Here is a 15,778-nt window from a genome sequence, read left to right as displayed (position 1 = left end):
CTGTTTATTTATTCACAGCTTATAATTACTTTGTAAATGTGGACAAGAAAAAGTTTTTAAAGAGTATTCTGGAAATAAATAAATAAAAGGCGAGAAAACGTAACAAACAAAGAAATAAACTCACTTTTACATAATATTTTATAATATTAAAATAATATAAGTAATTATTTTATTACCTACTTATTATTTATTAAATTATTACATACAAAAATTATTACATATTATAATAATTATCATAATTATAACTCCGGGCAAACTGATCGCGCGGCCTATGTGTGGATGGAGCGCGAAGCTTGCGACAAATGTCCTTTGATCTTTTGCCGACATTTCCGACCCGCGCGGCAAGCTCGCAGATGCGTCGGCCAACGTCTAAATACCTACGGCCAACGCGCGAACGCCCGTTCTACACATTGGGCCAACGCGTCTGCAGACGCGTTGGCCAACGCGTTCGCCTATATCAAGAGCCGGCATTAGATAATGACAATTGGCACACCTACAGATTTTAGATCTTAACTTTAGGTAATACCCACCCATTCTATCAGTGTTTTTAGAAAATACTGTAAACGTTAAAAAGTGGAAAACACTTTTAGTAATAAATTTATTAATATCAAACGATATTGTTTATGGATAAGTATTAATAATTTATGAAAACGTAAGTTAAGTAATTATTGTCTATTCTCCTCGATATTATAAAATGTAAGTATGAAGTACGTAAGTGCAAATGATTTGAACCGCAGCCGGCGACCGTCGTCAAAACAAAAACAAACACAATCCAGAAAGTCCAAAAGTAGGTTAGGTTAGAACTGTGACTGTGCTGCGGCAGCCGGCGACCGTCACAAAACACGCCTCAGAATTTTTTATTTTTACTTATTGTATTAACTTAATCCGAGAATAATCTTTCAATAAAATACAAAAAGATTTTCTATTCTCCCAAATTACATATTAAGCTAATGGTCGCCCTAGTTAATTTGCCATTAAACCAGTTGGCTAAGCGTCGTCTAGCTGTAGTGTTGAACGTTGTAGTCAACAAGTCGGCTAAACGACGTATAGCCGTGTGATTGAATGGCGTTGTTAAGTCAAAGGGCCTAGCTGTTTGATTGAACGGCTATTTAAACCAGGCGGCTGTGACATATATCCAAGTTAAGCAACGACTGTCGTCCTGCGCTACCATGACCCAAGTCAAAAAGTCGCAAAACTTTATCCTACCCCTCCTAAGTCCTTACCCATACGTGATCCCCCACTTAATCTACCATGCAGTAGCTATGTAACTCACGTGCGCATGACTAGGGCTGCCACTAACCGACTTGATGAGCTCGTCCTGCAGCGAGGATCGCGACCACGAGAGCTCGCCGAGCGCGCCGTCCGCGTCGCTGCTCGCGATCGACGTTGCGCCCGCGCACGATGCTCGCGAACCCGGCCTGATTAGAGAGAGATGGAAGATAGAAAAAGGTGACAGAAATATTTTAATTAGCCTATGTCTTGGTGAGGTAGGTAACATTTTCTTGCATATTAGGGAATATTATGATATGAAAATTTTGCATACACATACCTAATGAGCGATGAAAACCATAGTAAGTAGCGTGTGTAAATTGATCTGTTTTGTTTGTTTGAATAAAGAGTTTTTTATTTATTTATTTATTTATTTAAGTAGTAAGAACAACCTTGACCTTATAAGGTGTGAGCAATTACTAATTAGTCTATACTCCATACTGAATACTCATCTAATCCAAGGCCGGTCGAGTGTTAAGCCTTTCGTAAACTAAGTAGTATTAATTATCTTTCTAGCAAATATAATTTATAAAAATAATGTTATAATCGTAGCCATTTACTTAAATCAGCCAGCCAATTCGAAAAAGTTAGATTTATCTGTTGTAGGTAAGGGGGCGTCCACAAATTACGTAAGGTGTTTAAGGGGGGAGGGCGTCGAGTCAAATCTCATCTAATCTTACGTTGGAGAGAGGGGATTGTTACAAGAAAAAGAGTCAATGACCGCTGCCCGCTACAGACAGAATTCCGCGATCTGAGATTATAGTTATTTAGCAGTAGTAGATCGCTATAATTACTTACAGTTTACAGGTAAGTGAAATTTCTTCTGTCGTTACTCGTTCTAGTTATTTCATACAATATTAAATATTGTTTTTTTTTTGGTATTGAGATTGGGTTAGGCATAGAAAAGGCTGGATAACACAACTACATGGCTAGGAAATTCGTACCTCGAGTGTGGTAAAGACTGAGCTCCATCAATGGTGGGGCAGACGGCGTGCGTGACGGTGTGTCGCCGCATCGACGCCCGTCGCGACGGACACTGCGTCGCCAAGTCGTACGCTACAGACAAACATACATAGTAAAAATTTTATATATATAGTAAAATCCTTAGATAAATGGTGCACGAGCGCGCGCGCGAGACCAATCATTTATCTAAGGTAAAATCTATAAGTAATGATGAAACGAATATTTATTCCACAATTTACTTTAACCCAGTGCAAGTGCCAAGACTGGTGAACCGCAAAACTGGGCCTAAGTACTAATAAATACCAAAATATATAAAACATTGATTTGCCACAACACGAAAATCGTTAAAATGTTATGCAAATTAAAATAAATTAGGCATTTTATTCCATAAATGTACCAGTTAACGCTACCTATACATTATTGTGCTACTTATCTAATATTAAACCGTTTAATTTGTGTTACAGTTTAAACACAATATTTACCGTATGACGGTATGACTCTTTCATTAACACTGCGATACGCAATAAAAACAAGAGAGGTAACTTTACGGGGTCAAATACACCGTTAGTGATGTCAAACAACGTTTTAGGTTTAAAGCCTCACGACTTGAAGACGGCTTCAATTTATTGTAACCATAAATCTCACCGAGTACGTACTAACACTGCATCTTAAACTTAACGAGAACAGGATAGTTAAATTTTAAAAGGCATTTAGCATAACTTTTCTCATTGACAGTTATCGCTTTCGATATATTGTGTGCGTATAGAAACAAAGTTAATATTATAATATATTTTATAGAACGTGCTATTCTATTAAAATATAAGCAAGCGAGCGGGTATCAGCTCCCCGTTGCGCTAAGGACCAGGGTAGAAGATCTAGGCGCTGAAGGCGAAATAACTTATTAGGGTCGTCTTGGTATCAATATTTTCCCTAAACTCAGAACCAGTAATTCTTGTAATTAGAACACGTATAAGAATAAATGTTGATTGCAATTATAATTAGAGTTTATAAAGCGTAAATAATAACTGCAGACAGGAAGCGAACACCGATGGATGATAAACTAAACATGAAGCTCTAGGAAGCTGTGACATGCGTCATACATTCGAGGGTCTCGTCGCAGAACTGGTGGTACTCGTGGTGCGTGATACGAGTCCGGGGCGGCGCGCGCGGGGCTTCCGCTGCTGTTGCCAATCCATTGCGTGCGTGAACGTGGCAGAAATTTAGCAAGGTCAGTGGTAGCAAGCGTTAGTTAACAAATATCCTTTGGACACAATAAAACCCTTCTACTCATAGAGAACGGTTACGCGGTCAATCTGGCATCAGTTCAGACTTAATAAAAAAATTATCAGTCCGTCCATCCGTTGATTAGACGTTCAGTTTCGCCACAATCTTTACCAGATTAATGGACTGAACTGATGAGAAACTGAGCGTATATAACCTACGACATTGGGAGAGCCCTTAGTATCTACTGCAAGTTGCAGTCTTGCAACACGTAACACGCACGTGTTCAACCGAGAAAATATTTGACCTTTGCATGCAATCGCATTGCCGTTTTTTCATAATTTTTTAGAAGAACTATCAACATTTAAACCCTTCACTAAATAAGAAATCCACACTGTTACACACGTTATAATTATAAGTTTCTCTCCTCGTTAATAATAAATTAGGAAAGTCGCATTAAAGACAGAAAAATCCAACATAGTACAACTATTGGTCTAGCATATATTTTACAAAATGTGGATCTTTTATCAGTAAGGGAAAAATGTAAGTCATCGTTGAAATTGTCAATTCGGTGTTCTAGTTGCAGACTGCAGTCGTGTCCCTGTTTTCCACTGCAGGTTTCGAGCTCTAGTTGGGGCAAAACTGTGGATTTAGGACAAGAAATGCGAACTTTGCGGAACATTTTTGTTTGGAAATGCCTTTTGTCATGTCTCTGAAGTAGAGGTTTTCCTTAAAAATATTTTGTAGCCCGCACGAAAGTGCAGAATTATATTTGCCTGTTTCGATAACAACAATTCGCATAACAAGTTGATAAATACCGGTTCTCTTCCAAGGTTTCGGGGCTGGTTGCTGTGACACCGAGTGCCTTGGGAAAGGTTGCGGTGCACACGGTTCTGGGCTGATACAGGTTTCGGTGTCGTCCTCGTCGTCGTCGTCCTGCAAAACATTTTATTGGATTAGATTATTGGCCGCACAACTCATAACCTACTTCAACATAACCTACATTCTGTGTACGGTTGTGGATGGACAACTTTTCCGATGACGTAACATGACGCGGGTCACAAACATTTCATGATTGTTATCTAAAACTTAGACTGTAAAGTCTAAGCTATAAAACTCAAATTACTCTGACGAACACTTGCATATAGTTTGCGTAATATCCATCCTTATAAGATTTATGAGTGTATGTTAGTAGAGATTAGGAACACTGCTAATCAGCTCGCTTAGGTAAAAGTTTTAAAGTAGTATGTAAAAATTTTATACTTAATACGAACGAGACCATTTATACTGAATATTTTTTTTTTTTTCAAATGTGGAAAAGCTATAAACACTGATAACGATTGGTACTAAATAAGTTTATGATGTGTAAGTAAATTAACACTTCGTGCCTTAATAGCAACTAAAACTGATAATTTTCATTTAACGACGGCGAATGTTTTCACGACAAGTGACAACGTTTCACCGAACATGTGGGTTAAAAAGGGAAAATATGAAACTTTTCTTTTCATACCTCGCTATAACTCATACTTTCATAACCTGAGTTTTTATACGCGTAATAATTATGCAATTTCCAATTATTTAAAATCATAAAGGTTACTTTATTTTAATAATTGCTTAATTGCTTTAGTGCTATACTTAACTGAAAAAAAATTCTTTAACTTAGAAAAACCATTTTTTTAAATAAACAAATACTTCAAATAGTTTCGTACCACAAAGAAACATAAGAAAGAAAAGTTTCCTACAGGCTTTAATTGTTGTCTATTTGAATAATTCATTACTCAAGATTCAATACTTTCTATAGAAAGTGCAATTGGTCGCGGACCGCGGTGTACTTTGACGACATTTTACTTCAAGAATAAAATGACATTTGCTCAACCTTAGTCATAAATATTGAGTAGGCGGTCAAGCAGAGAATACCAAAATGGAAAGGAAGTATCAAAACTATTCAAGGAGGCGTCCATAAATTACGCGAGATGATTTTGAGGATTTTTAGGTTCTAGTCTAAAAACTTCATCTTACCTCTCTCTTGCTCGCGTACTTAAAACGCCTTGAATCAAAACCACGAGAAAACTGTACCATATTAAATAACGAGCTTTTGCCCGCGGCTTCGCTCGCGTTAAGAAGTATTATTATATACAAACTTTCATCCCCTATTTGAACACCTTGGGGTTGGAATTTATCAAAATCCTTTCTTTTTTCTCTTCGTTGATAGATCACTATGTCAATCAGTCAGTCACCTTTGAGTTTTATATATATATCTATATATTACGAGTTAAGAAGATACCTTTGTGTTATTTTGAAGTTTAAACTACCTCTATCCGCATCCAGTAGCAAAACCAGACATAATCCTTCCAAACCACACAGAAAATTAACAGTGGCGTCAGGATTTCCGATTTAGTCTGTCTCTTTTTGCGCATAATACGCGCATTATGTCACCTTATAAGGATTATGCCTACAGTTTAATTTATGAATACAAATTAATTTAAACGGCCGATTAGCTAAACAAGTAACGACATTTTTCCGCTACAAAACACTGCAGTAAAAAGTGTGGGGTGTGGCCGGATATCACGTGAACGCCTTCGTACGGTTTCTCCACTGTTTCACGGGTCAAGGAAGCTGCTGAGCCGATTATGATAATAAATAGAACAAACCGTGATCCTATTAATTCCATTTTATTTTCATTTACAATTGATTGCCTTTAGGCTTTGCACTTTGAATATTTTTAAATTTTCCGACCTATTTTCCCTTTTTACCCTGGATTTTTGTATATAGGGGGTTTCGGGGGCTATAAATCGATCTAGCTAGGAATCATTTTTAGAAAATGTATTTTTATTCGTGTTTTATCGATAATCGATAAACTCTTCCTGACATCTATTGGCGAATAAAAAAACTATTTTGTGAGCAACTAATTGCTTTAACGACACAACAACAGCTAAAGCTATTCCAGCAGATGGCGTTGTAAAGTAACACGAAGTCAATGAGTGTTTGCTATACCGAGCAAAGCTCGGTCATCCAGGTACTAATAATATTATATGAAATTATAATAGATAGAAAGACACAAGGGTAATCAAATGAATAAGATGCGTGTAGTTATTAGCTTAGGCGCCATTATTAGTATAGAAATAAACGCTTTGAACTATAATTTGGTGTAATATTACGATTTACGATATTACTAGATGACGCCCGCAACTCCGATACGCCAAAATTCTATTATCGAGCGATAACCGTTCATTTCCCAAGATAAAAAGTATCCTAGATGTCTTTTCCCGCGCCTCAAAGTATCTCCATATCAAATTTCAGCAAAATCGGTTCATCGGTTTGGGCGAGAAGAGGTAACAACCAGATAGACAGACTTTCGCATTTGTAATATTAGTATGGATAATAACGGATTTAATTATGAGTGTTTTACTTTCTAGTTTGCTAAGATACGATTTTAACAATGAGCCTAAAGTTATGTCAATGAAAGCAGTATTTATTAGAGACGTCATTAAAAATACTTATAAATCACTAACTAACGGATTTGTAAATGTTTAACTTTCTCGTAGCCCGTAGACTTACCGACAGTTACGCAAAAAATGCCATGCGATCCCGTAGAGATAAAAACTACAAGTATCTATTAGAAATAAAAGTATCTAAAATATCCGATACAAAGTTGTCTAATTGGAAGAAAGTACGCGTATTGACATGGGCGTACCCAGGTTTTGGGCCAGGGGGCAAATTACCCTGGTTCTGGGCCAGGGGGGGGGCAAATCAGATTTTTCATAAGCTAGGTGTTTATAAAGAATAAAAAATTAATAATTTTTAGTTGTAAAAATATTGTATTGCAAACAAATAGCAAAAATTCGTTTTCTTAATTTTTAATTTTTATAGATACTAGATACTAGAAAGTACTAGATAATATACTTAGTAGGGACGTCAACATGATCCAGGGGGGGGCAGCTGCCCTCCCCTCGGTACGCCCATGCGTATTGATGTATGGTTCAGGAAAATGAACTTGTTTGTACGTAACAGTAATTCAAACGAGGCTACTCTTAATAGTCCTAATTGACTGTACAAACTGTTCCGTGGCGTTCCCGACCGAAGGCTTAATAGGCACCTACTGCCTACATACATACCAGAATGACTAGTTAACTTTTCAACCTTCATTATCAAGTTTTCAATACGGTTATAGTCTTACCCCTACCCTTTCATAGTTAACCTTTATAACTTAAGACTTTACTGCACTATGGCGATCGATAGCAAGTTATTTTTGCATAGCCTGATAAGTGAAATTAGCTGTGAAATTAAATTCATTATAATATCTGAACTCAGCTGAATCTACGGTGTAATACAGGCTATAAATATGCCAAGTCTGAAATGTTATTCCAAAAACACAGTTATTTCTTAAACTGTTTTACTCTTTACTACTTTGGTTCCTAAATTTAAAGGCAGGTTTTAGACATGGTTATAAGTACAGGTTTATCCCAATTATTGGTACCAATGATGCCCGTAACTCCGTTACTCCAAAATTTGTTTATCGCGCGGGAGCCGTTCATTTTTAAGTTAAATTTTAAAAAGTATCCTATGTCCTTTACCGGGACTCAAAGTATTTCCATACCACATTACAGCAAAATCGGTTCAGCGATGTGATGTAAGAGACAGTGTAAGTTAATAAGATAATATGGATAGTATACATAATATTTACTGATATTATGTAGAATTTGTTGAAGTTAGGGTCGGTAGAGTTAGGCCGTGTAGATTCAGAAGCTTGGCTCTACATAAGATCTCATAATATATTTTTCATAGGGCAAACCTTATGTGGTCGTCTTGGCAACATTTTACATGAAATGTTTTCATGTTAATGGTGGGTAATTAACTAATTATATATTATAATATATTATATGGTCGCTGTTAAGCATTAGTGTCCTAACCCACAATTTTTTTGTTGTTAAATTTTGAATGTAGTCTTGTTCTAAATCATCTAAAGAACATAACTGCATTCATAACTAAATACGTAATTTTTGTGTGGGTTAGTACACAAATGCTTAACAGCGTCCATTATTATGTAACACGTTACTTCTGAAAGCCTCACCTCTAGGTTGTCGAAGTCCACCTTGATGAGTCGCCTCTGCGGCGGCGCGTGCGGCGTCACCTCGCCACGCCGCGTTTCGCTCGCCACGCTGCCGCCGCTTGTCGCTGTAACAATACACAATTATTAAATGCTGCTTGTACTAATTATACACAACGAACTGAGGTTCTTTAGCTAAAGCTCAAACAGCGAATTGAGGCACTAAACTTTTGGCCGCGAATCCAGCCCTGCACGTTGGATTGCTATTGAAAAAATGCAAACGGGCACTGGAATGAAATTCAAAAATGAAATTTAAAATGGCAAAATTTGCTTAAAACTCTGTGCCTTGTTATTTTGAATATACCTTCGTGTAATAAATGCAATATTATAATCATACGACAGCATAAAATATATCATGTACCCCTGCATGACAAGTGAGGATACAATATTCTGGAAAGAAGACTTTTCATAAAAAGCCATTACTTTATCTTCATAGCCATCCAGGATATGAAGATAAAGTAACCTGTTACGATAGCATCAGACAGTATGAAAAGAACACTCCATTTAGATTTTTCCTGGCTAGAAAACAGGTTAAAACGTCTCACGAGCAAAGAGGTCAAAAGCGCAGTTTGATGACCCGAGACCGTATCTAGGTAGACCGTAGATTTACCGATTTTAGACCGTATTCACTACTAAGGCAAAGCTACGACAGTATTTTTTAACGCGTAGGCTATGGGGGTTACAGGTTAAAGGTGGACCATCTCTGGGATAAAAAAGAAACCGCAAAAAAGCATCAAAAAACGGTGGCTCTTTACTAATAGAGGAAATTTATTTACTCTATCTTTAATCAACACGCTTTACTCTGTCTTGTACTGTTTTATGTTTTTTTTACTATAGCGCCATTTTTATTCGCTATTCAATAATTAATTATGTTTGCCGAACACTTTTTACTTAGGTATCCCCATAATGTTGGTCCCCATTAACATTTACCTCTATTCTGTATAATGCAGGCTTTGCATCACTAAGGCCAGGAATTGTCACATTATACAATGTTTATTGTATAGCTAAATCACTACAACGTTTTGGCACCCTCTACGTTCCTATTTGGTGCATCAGAGAGCAGAATGCGCCACTGAATTTCAGATTTACGACAAAAGCGCGTACGTGCTACGTTGTGTTAATAAAAGAAAGTTTACTACAAACGATTTTTTGTTGAAACTATGTTTTTCATTAATTAAAAGAGGCGTCTGTAGGCTCTCCGCCTACTTGAAAAAGCAAATGTGTATACGAAAGGAAACTTAAATGATCATTTAAGTTTCTAAAATTGAAAAATTGTATAAAACTCAGCCATTAATGAATGAATTATGAAATTAACAACCACTTAATTGAAACGAGTAATTACAAACAAACAATCATTTTAATCAAAGCCTAGAAGTAGCAATTTAAAACAATAGCATGTTACAAGTACATTAATTCACGTCATACTTTTGTTGCAATACGAATAATAGCGTTTTTGTAGCAAATAAAACATCTTTGAAGCATTTAACGTTGAAATACGTTAAGTATTACCTCTGCAACAGAGTAATAATAGAATAGGTGAACCTATATAAAAATAATCAACCTCCTTAAAAATAAATCGATAAAAAGAAATTAATTCACTTACTTGAATTTAACACAAAACAAGTTTTTTTAATAAATAATTGAAATAAACACGTCAGGTAGCTATAATAATATTATGGCGATAGAGATAAAATTAATAAGATTTATATCAATAAAAGTTAATATTTAATAAACCCACAAAAGCAATATAAATACGATGAAAACGATATGGTTATTGCGGCTACAGTTTAATTAAGTCGGTTAAGTGGGTTAAGTGGGTTAAAGAACCATCAATCACGCTAAATGCCACTGCCGTATGCAGACCGGTTAAAAAGCTCGGTTAAAAGTAGTTATAGTACTAGGTATGTGCACAGCATAACTAGTATAATGTAGCTTCGCTCGCGTTAAGTATTATTATTACTAGCTGTTTGCTCGGTATTCGATAAAACACGAATAAAATGACATTTTCTTAAAATTATTCCTAGCTAGATCGATTTATCGCCCCCGAAACCCCCTTTATATACTAAATTTCATGAAAATCATTGGAGCCGATTCCGAGTTTCCAATTATATATATATATATATATATATATATATATATATATATATATATATGCAAGAATTGCTCGTTTACAGATATAAGATTATTTATTAATATATAATATGGTATTAAAGTACCTTACTCATAGAATATTATCAAAAACAAACAAAGTTTTCCTCTTTATAATATTAGTGTAGATGTAGATAAGTAGACTCTACTCTCCTAGGCTAGCATGAAGATAGATGAAGACAGTCTACTTGATAGACTATCTTCATGATAGACTGCTGAAATTGGCGGCATGCGTAACTGAAAAAAAACAGACATTTCTTGCACGAATTTGATTTCACGAAAGCACGGCTGATTTACCCAAAAGTTTATAAGGGCCTGTTTCACCACTTCCTGATAAAGTGCCGGATAGGCTATCCACAACTTATCTGACAAATACTCCATACTCACACATCTATCAAAAAAGTTGTGGATAGCCTATCCGGCATTTTATCAGGAAGTGGTGAAACAGGCCCTAAGAATTGTATTGTAGATTAACTTACACAGTACAACAGTACAGTCACAACTCACAACCACTAATATATTATTATGTACACAACACAATCGAATATTATGTTGCAAAAAAATAAAACTGTGAAACATATTTCCCAAAATAAAATACACAACTGTTAGCTACAACGCTGATGTAGGTCCTTCTTTTTCTGTCAAGTGACTTTTCTAACGTATCACACCCTACATAGGTTATCCGTTGTGTAAATATTTTACCAGGAAGGAGTAAAAAGTCTATTAAAATACATATAATATATTATTTTTGTATATTAAATAGTATCTCCTAGTATTTAATGAAAATGTTACACTTTTCTAATTTCTTCTTGTGCAACAGTTGGTACAACTAATAATATTCTGTGGCAACAGTAGGAAACAAACGTAACCTTCGTAAAAGTAAATATAAGCTAATTTATATTATACTCTATTAACCAAACCCACAAATTAATGTGCTCTTCCTGATCTTCATCAAGTTTTAATGTATGCAACATTATGCGTAAGCTGTAACTTGTAACATATTATGACGAAACCTAATGTTAGTAATTTATTAACAAATTATTTATAAATTATGGTCGTTAATGTGTAGTATATTATATCTTCCTATTAATTTATCAAAGTTAATTTATATAAAATAATAGCCAAAGTGAGAACTTTAACACTTTTAATACTAATTGCAACACATAAATCGCATAACAGTAGGTCTATGCGATTATATTTACCGGATCATATCATACAGCATGAGAAAACCTAGTTTTATTACATATAGAGAAACAAAAGTCATTGAATTAATTTTGAGTTATAAAATGTATATTGAAAATAAGAAATCGCCTACTTCTCAAACGCTATTAATATTATTATTATAGTCTCTGAAAAGACGCACAGATCACTCGACAAAATATATATCTGTTTGGAGAAATGGTAAATAAATAATTTGATTTGATTCTCAGAATTCGAGAAGTTTGTGAATTCGACCGTAAAATTAACTAATTAGTGAAATGCGAGTGTCTGTGACGTCAGCGGCCAGACTCGCAAATGTCAGGGTTCCATTAGTTTACGTCAATAGAACCTGCGCAAACCTTCAGCATCCCTTTGAACTTTCGCCTACGCTTTAAGGTTCTACATTAGTCTCGCAAAAATGAAAAATTATACGAAAAAAGTCGGTAATCCCTCAGTCTAAGCTGACCTTTACTCGACAAAAATAACTTAATGTCAACAGATTTTGTTACATGAAGTCACGTAACAGAAGTTTGCGGGTTACGATTCGGTAGGAAATCTTTTTTGAAACAATGTATTTTAGATTTGCACACTTAAAACCTTTGTGGATGGTTGAACAATGATAATATCGTAGACAAAAATCTGAAATATTAATATGTTATCAATGTTTAGAAAGAGTTGTAGAAAAATTATTAAAATTTGCAAGAACTGGGTTTAAAGGCTTTAACTTTAAAGGTTTTCGGCCAAATAAACAATAGATATATATTTTATCGCGTTATTACTTGGTAGTAACTAGTAAGGTTTACCATAATACGTTGAACTTGTTTGGGTACAATGTAGAGTACCGTCTCTAGACTCTACCAAATGGCACATAGCGGTAAAGTTTAAAGTTATCAATTACCATTTTAAATGTACCAGAGACATTACCATACATACTACTGTTATAATAGCATGTATAACTGTTTAATAATTGTTTAAACACGTTAAATCTCATTAAATGCACATTTAAATTAACTGTCAAGATAGAGGTACTGTTTGTAAACATATTTTATTTCCATACTTGCAATATTCCGCCTTGGCGTAAGAACCAATAGTTGATTTTCTTTTTTAATTAATTAAACTTGTTTTGGACATCCAACGAATAGGTTGAAAAGCATCTGTAGGAAAACAGGAAATAATTATTAATTTACTGATGATAATTAACAATTCCTGCTAACGATTCGATAGATGCCGATTGCTGACCCAGTGGGTAGCACTTTCAATTTATCTATGTCATAATTTTGTTTATTAGATAAAATATGTCTGTGTCACAGATAATTTCACTTTATTGTAAAACAAGCCATAAATAAACTCGCCCTGTTTTCTAATTGAAGGCTCTACTTAACCTAATTCACTTCGTTCGATACATTCAACTGAAAATGTAGAGCCTTTTATAAGAAAGGAACATAAATAAAAATTCAAACACCCCATATTTGCTTATAAGGTAACCCCATATTTCTGCGTCAGCTGTTGAAAAGGGTGAGTCATTGTTATTAACCCATAATCCATACTATTATAGTGTATCCTTTACATATTTTTGTGGTTTTTCCATAATGTAGCCAAACGGAGTATTTCTTAAGAGTTATTTTAAACTCAGAAATTATTTAATACTAGATTTAATATATTATAATAATAACTCTGAACAACTTAATAGTAAGTGGGAAAAGTCGAGCTATTTTTTCCGACATTTGAAATAGTTTCGACCAAACAAGGGTATTTACTTGACATAGCGGCAGCAACGCTGCCCCAGTAGGTCTTGTCCTGCGCCACATCCAGCGCTGGCTCCTCCGGGCTGCGGACTGGCTCTACCAGCCCCGACACCGGTCTACCCAGCAGCAGCGCTGCGGGCGACACCCGCGACCGCCTCAGCTTGACCAATTACGCCCACTCGCCCCAAATTTCTCTATTTATTTTGCTTACGCGCGTTTTTAGCTACACAAACTACAGCATTAACCCGAAAACGCGCTAACTAAACACTGCGTCACACTTACACTAGCCAAAAATTGTAAATGAAATTACGGAAAAAATAAAAGCGGAGTAGCCGAAATATACTCAAGGAACTGATATATTTAGTTCATCACGTGTGAAATTAAATAAATAGCAAAAGAACTTAATAAAAAGGCGCGTGCTTAGCTCGTGGCGGGCGCCGCCATATTGGTTCGGGGGCGCACTCGGCGCATGCGCTCAACTGCTATTTTCCGACCCCAAATGTCACTTCCCTTTCGTTAAAAGTAGGTTCCTGCAGCAAACATAAACATAGCACCGACGGAGGCAGGGCAGGGAAATATCGGCTTTACACCACCGAGCCAGCGACGCAACAAAACATAAGTGCGAAGTGAAACGATGACGTCACAAGTCTTCCCGACATTTACTCAGACCTACGTTAGTAGTAAAGTGGTTGACACTTGATATTATATTGCCCTGAGAGCTATAAGAGGCACGATTTTCCTTCTAGTTAGAGTAGCGTACTCTGCCTGTTAACAGAAGCTGTTTCTCAGATATTTCACTTTTTAGAATCAATATTTTGTTTTTTGTTTTACTAGCTGTTGCCCGCGACTTCGTCCGCGTCAGCAAAATGTGATAACAAAGATAATAAAAAAGAGAAAAAAATCCCCTTTTTAAGGTTCATTTATAAAAAAGTGAAATAATATATCCTCCTCCTTTTCGGAAATCGGTTAAAAAGTAGCCTAAGTTATTTATTACTACATCAGCTATGTGCCAAAAAAAGTCCCGTCAAAATCGCTCCAGCCATTTCAGAGATTAGCCGGAACAAACAGACAGACAGACAGACATACGGACAAAAATTGTAAAAAATGTTGTTTTGGTGTCTGTACCCTATACAGGGTGTAACAAAAACAAGTGATAATACTTTAGGGTGTGTATGTTTTCCTTATAGAGAGTTCACTGTGAAAGTAGCAGCGCTGAAAGACCAAAAAATTTTTTCACTTTTGTATGGGCAAGCGCCCGAACGTTACGAGTTTCCCCATACAAAAGTGAAAAAGAAATTTGGTCTTTCAGCGCTGCTACTTTCACAGTGAACTCTCTATAAGGAACACATACACACCCTAAAGTATTATCACTTGTTTTTGTTACACCTTGTATACATTCATATTAATTGCATTTAGTAAAAAACGGTTCTTTCAATATTACAAACAGACACTCCAATTTTATTTATAGATGTATAGATATATAACAGTTTATTCTCGTATGTTTGACGCATTACAATTTTAATGACACGGTTTTGTTGCAGTTCATATTAAATTTCAACAGCTCTTTGATTATTATTTTGCGCGCTATAAAACGGTTTTAGATCAATGTAGTACACTGTATATCTGCTGACGCAAATATTATTACGGATTATACATGCATCATTGCCTCAAATGGAACAATAGTCGGTATTTGGCGAATTTTGCATTGCGAGAGCTGGGAAAAACGAGTTATCTCGCGGAAGCATCGAGTTACGTCCCCGCTCGTTCCCAGGTTACATCGCAATCGAAAGTCAACACATTCACTATTCAATGTTAAGTTGATATAGATTCGTTGCGATAATGCCATTATACTCCGATATGTTGCACAAGAAACCAGTTCTTTGGAAACACAAACAAATAGAAACACAGAAAGAATATAAAACGTAGCTGGCAATATCGTTCGGGCCGAAATAATTATATCACGCGCGCTCTAAATTTTGCGTGATTATACTTTCCTGGGTTTTCCTTTAAATTCCACTCTTACAGGACTCAAAGTATCTCTACACGTATCTCAAAGAGTTTAACAACTTTAGCGTCAATATATCAAAAAAACAGTCGTACTTTCGCATTACATCAATTAAAAGTT

At 35.7% G+C, this 15,778-nt stretch overlaps 1 protein-coding gene across 5 annotated transcripts in view; it reads right to left on the bottom strand.

The window, feature by feature from the left end:
• LOC121733452 (protein spire) overlaps positions 1-15,778 on the bottom strand; it is a 142,663-nt gene that overhangs the window by 5,363 nt on the left and 121,522 nt on the right. For 2 of the 5 annotated variants that reach the window (XM_042123718.1, XM_042123735.1), the window contains 5 exons: positions 8,525-8,628; positions 4,272-4,389; positions 3,333-3,413; positions 2,214-2,325; positions 1,274-1,418 (listed from right to left, as the gene is read on the bottom strand). In XM_042123718.1, the coding sequence (XP_041979652.1) occupies positions 1,274-1,418; positions 2,214-2,325; positions 3,333-3,413; positions 4,272-4,389; positions 8,525-8,628 (560 nt within the window). The remainder of the gene's footprint in view (positions 1-1,273; positions 1,419-2,213; positions 2,326-3,332; positions 3,414-4,271; positions 4,390-8,524; positions 8,629-15,778) is intronic. The other 3 variants (XM_042123744.1, XM_042123746.1, XM_042123726.1) reach the window with 2 other exon arrangements.

Source organism: Aricia agestis, chromosome 1 (assembly GCF_905147365.1).
Source record: "Aricia agestis chromosome 1, ilAriAges1.1, whole genome shotgun sequence".
NCBI lineage: Eukaryota > Metazoa > Arthropoda > Insecta > Lepidoptera > Lycaenidae > Aricia > Aricia agestis.
The sequence above is the reverse complement of the archived record's forward strand: the minus strand, read 5'-3'. Positions and strand labels throughout refer to the sequence as shown.